This window comes from Pollicipes pollicipes, unplaced genomic scaffold, assembly GCF_011947565.3.
Source record: "Pollicipes pollicipes isolate AB1234 unplaced genomic scaffold, Ppol_2.1 Scaffold_2555;HRSCAF=2994_pilon_pilon_pilon, whole genome shotgun sequence".
NCBI classification, from domain to species: domain Eukaryota; kingdom Metazoa; phylum Arthropoda; class Thecostraca; order Pollicipedomorpha; family Pollicipedidae; genus Pollicipes; species Pollicipes pollicipes.
Window position 1 is genome coordinate 2,771,147 of NW_023596136.1, and position 4,594 is coordinate 2,775,740.

Sequence of the window (4,594 nt, forward strand, 5' to 3'; positions counted from 1 at the left end):
CGCGCGCTCCCGGACAGAGCAGCCGGCGCCGCTGATGGCTGCCCGCCCCGTTCCAGCGTGCAGGAGCGGGAGGAGCTGCGCCAGCGTCTAAGCTGCCACTCGTTCCGGTGGTACCTGGAGAACGTGTACCCGGAGCTGGCCGTGCCGGACGTGGGCGACCGCGAGCACGGCTCCATACAGCAGGTGAGACACCTGGGTGATCACGAGCACGGCTGCTGTGCTCGTGGGCGACCACGAGCACAGCAAGCGGGTGCCCGGCCCCAGCACAGACTGCTCGCCTGGTGCGCTGGTGCGGAAACGGTGGCGCTGGTGTTGGCCCCGCGCTTGGCTCAGCGCAACTGTACGCGCAGAACTGCTGCTTGAAAGGGGATTTAAAGTTAGCCATGGCGGTGAGCGTTTGCGCACGCGCACGTGTGTGTGTGTGTGTGTGTGTTTGTGGTGTGTGTGTTTGTGTGTGTGTGTGTGTGTGTGTGTGTGTGTGTGTGTGTGTGTGTGTGTGTGTGTGTGTGTGTGTTTGTGTGTGTGTGTGTGTGTTTGTGCGTGTGCGTGTGCGTATGGGTGTTGGTGCGTGGGTGCGCGTGTGTGAGCGTGCGTGCGTGCGTGTGGGTGTTTTGCGGCGCGTGCGTGCGTGCGTGTCATTTGACACTTCCGTAATACGTTGGCAGGGTAACGTCTGTATGGACACGCTGGGTCACAGCAAGAATGACACAGTGGGTCTGTACACCTGCCACGGAACGGGCGGTAACCAGGTAATACACCCGGGGTCCACCAACAAATCTGCTCTGGTGTCCCCCTTGCAGCTTGTGTGGTTGGTTATTTTTGGAAGGCATAGCTGCTTTTGTAGCTGAACTTTGCAACGACTACTGTCCTGGGATAAGTTTAGATTCCTTTGTGTGCTTATATTTTTTGGTATGAATTCCAAGGTGGAACAAGATTTAAAATTTTCCTAGCTACCTGCTTGTTTTCGGGACGTTATTAGACGAGGCTGACCTGTCATTTGGCGTCTAACTATAGTGTAGCCTTCGTCTCACCATACTTCTGTCTGCTCTTGATAAATTCGTCACCCCTGTGGCGTCCTCGCGTACCGTACAAAATCCTACAGCTGGCGCGCTGCCGTCGAGCTAAGTTTGCCGCGGCCTTGCCCAGAGTGGTGCCTGCAGAGGGCGCTGTGTGTGGCGTTGCCGGTATAGACGGTGCTGCGAGTGTCTCTGCCAGACTGTGTGTTCCGTCGCGCCCGGTGTGGGCTGGCGGCGCTGCATCAGAGCACCGTGCAGGGGAGTTAGGCCAAACTGCACTGCACATTCCCTGGTCAGCGGTCGTGTCTTTGGACACCTGATTTGGCGAGAACGTTGTGGAGGCATGTGTTATGACATTTCGTCATTGTGTTGTCTGCGTTGCAGAACGCCGCGTGCGTCGTGTGCAGACACGGATGTGCGATCATGTCTGTTAGCGTTGTCTGATCCCCTGATGCCGCGTGTCGGGGCAGCCAGTGCCGTCGACCCCCCAGCGGGGCGCGGCCGCCGCCACTCGTGGCGGTGCGTACCCACCCCGCGTGCTAACCGGGCGCGCGTGCCTGCTATCAGGCCTGGTCATACACGGACCAGCAGACCATCCGCCACCTGGGCCTGTGCCTCACGCTGCCCGGCGGCCGGCCCGGCACCCAGCTCCGACTGCTGCCCTGCACAAACGGCCACGACCAGGTCAGGCCGCGCCGAACAGATCATCAACGGCCAGACGTGTGCTGAGTACTACCTGATCGTGTCGCTGCAGGGCCACTGGTCCGAGAGCCCGCTGTCCCCTGTCAGGTCTCATGGTCCGCTGCACGGCGAGAGTGACTGGCAGCTTAACCGGCAGCAGTGACCAGCAGTAACCGTTAGTGACCGGCGGTGACCGGCAGTGACCGGCAGTTTAACCCTCCGGCGTTGACCAGCCGATTCACTACTGACGGAGAAAGCGTATCCTCAGCTCCGTCTGAATTCGTCGGGCGCCTGCCCCCGCCATTTGACGACTGCCCCGTCATATGCCGGCTGCCCCGGTGTTCCGACGCCTGCCCCTGCCATCTGAGCCCTACCCCGCTCCATCTGACCCCTGCTCCGCTTCGCCTGACCCCTGCCCCGCCGTAAATGACCCCTGCTCCGTCCCACCTGACCCCTGGAACTCTCCGTCCTCAGAAGTGGGAGCGGCGCGCCGGTGCGCTGCGACACGTGCTGCGGGACCTGTGTGTGGACTCGAGCTCAGCCGGCGGCGCGCTGACGGCGGCTCGCTGCTCGCCGCGCGCCCGCAGCCAGCGCTGGACCTTCATCACTGGGCGGGCGTGATGCGCTGGCTGGCGGCGCGCTGCTCATCAGGACCTGGCGGCCGGCTGCTACCTCCGACGGTAGTGCTGCTGCTGTCCTGGACAAGGCCGTTATCATGTGGCACAGAGGTTTTGTCATTTTGGAGCGAGTTGCTCTCCTTTGGGAGCTCCCACCCATTCGTGTCAGCGGTATCGTCTCAGCTGCAGGGGAAGGGGCGGGGAGCTGGGGCAGTCTGGCCGGCCATGGCCGGGCCGCGGCTCCGCCATGTGACGCCAACCTGCCGAGTGGGGGCCGTGTGTGTGGGTGTGAGACGCACGTGGGGCACAGGCCGCCCGGCGCGTCAGGTCGGCTGGCGCCCCCATTCCCGTGACCTGTGATCAGTTGTGACGTCGCAGTATGGGCCCGTCGGGAGGTCTCGTAACCGGTGCGGCGGATCGCTGGGGTACCTGCTGTGTGTGCCGGTCGCAGGGCGCGCGCCCGCCGTTGACGGGAGTTCCCTATGGACAGGGACGCGTTGACAGAGGCTCTCATAGCTGCAGATCGGGCAGCCGCTCGCCCCTGCTGATGACTATGGCGAACATTCAAGCACTTCATCAGCAGGTGGTCATATGTTGTGAGCCGCATGCGTGGAGCTTGTTAGACAACTTTTGCCATCGTATCATGTAGTGCCGTGTGCACATGACTCCGCTGGGGAGGCTCGATATCTTCCCGTCGGTGGTTCCATCAGTGGTGTCCTTAGGCGCCGTTAAGAGTCAAATGTTTCATGATTATGTAACTGTGATACCCGAGTTGTATTAAGACGACACGTTTCCCCGGGCCAGCCCCGTTCCTGGCGGTGGTCGCGGGGCTCTGGTAGCGCCACTTGCCACGTGTGAGCGTGCGGAGGAGGAGGCAGGCTTCCATTCCGACAATCATCGATGTCTGAGCGCCGGCGATCTCCGCGTAGTGTCAGAACGTGTGGCCGAACAGGGGGCAACATTGGCGGGTGAGTGCGTGCAGGGTAATACGCCTGCGCTGCTGGTGTGGTCACCGAAGCTGACAACCTCCGGCAACCAGTCATGTGCCGGGTCAACGATGAGCTTAGTGGTGGAGCTTTCCTGTCGCTGCCGCCGACATCCCCGTGGGTTGAGCGGCAGCCGCCGTGGCCGCCGCCGGCCGATGACGGAACACTAACGAAGTGTCAGTGGTGCGCGCTGGTGTCCTCCCGCGTGCCGAGCTGGTGCTCCCGGGCGGTGGGAGGCGGCGCGAGATACGCGCTGGCGGCCACTCCTGAACCCTGACCAGTACAGCTAGTCAGCTGCCAACGCGGGCCCGTTTTCGGGTGTCGACTATAGTCATCGCCGGTCGCAGTGCATAATACACCCTTCGTTTTGTCCGCGGGGTCTTGAAGTGAGCAAGTGCAGCAGATGTCGAACGACTCACGGGAACTGATGATCGGCCAGCTTAAGGAGTTACCAACGCGGCGCGCCGCAGCTGGGGCGCTGTACGGCTCAGGTCGTGGTGTTGTTGGGCACTGCTACTCGGCTCCGGCCTGTGTTATTCGTGGTCGCCTCGATAGCTCAGGTGCTTGGAGCGCCTGTATTCCGCACCAGCCACCGGGATGGGTTTGGGTCGCCTCGGGCGCCGCTGTTTGTCCTTGACTGGAATGGCCTGTGGCCGGTGTCTGCGGTCGCGCTGACAGTGCGGCTACGTCAGCGCACGGGGGGGGGGGGGGGGGGGGGAGCGAACCGAGCACTCCGACGCCATACGCTTTCGTCGCACAGTTCTGCCGTGATCTGAAACTTTACGTTCGTGGCGAGGTCAGGACGCAGCCAGCAAGCAGTGGTGGGCGTGGACACTGATCCCAGAAATTTCCCCAATCAAAAAGGTTGGACTGAATTAGCAAAACAAATGCTTCCATTTTTCGATTAGCCTTCAGTCGGTAGTACCTTGTGCGGACTCCTGTACTCTGCCCAGCTCAACGAAACGAATTGAAAATAAATTTCAGTCATATTTCATCGAAGCTTTTGTTCTACAAAACTCGGCTATGGCGATACCAACGTATTCAGGGGAAAAGTTTGGAAAAATCCAAGATTCATGAGGGCTTTCAGGCATACAAATTCAGGACGACTGTAATTATTCGGTCTCAGCTGCGCCATCTCGCCCCTTGCTCCTACGTCCCAGCCATCAGTGGTGTGTCTGTCCGATGTGATCTTAGTCAGTCTTTCAAGCCCACTTCGCACAGGTAAGGTTGGAGAATCGAGCCCTGTCGCCGCTTGCCACCGTCAGTTGTCGCGTACCTCTTGTGTTTGTGCAAA

At 60.8% G+C, this 4,594-nt stretch overlaps 1 protein-coding gene across 1 annotated transcript; it reads left to right on the forward strand.

Moving 5' to 3' along the window:
• Positions 1-56: 56 nt before the first annotated feature.
• Positions 57-3,909, forward strand: LOC119113263 (polypeptide N-acetylgalactosaminyltransferase 2; the record flags this gene model as incomplete). Its single annotated transcript, XM_037237627.1, is given in 4 exon segments — positions 57-183; positions 666-749; positions 1,584-1,700; positions 2,172-3,909. Coding segments are annotated over 4 exon segments (475 nt in total), but the record flags the coding sequence as incomplete, so codon positions are not given.
• Positions 3,910-4,594: the final 685 nt, after the last annotated feature.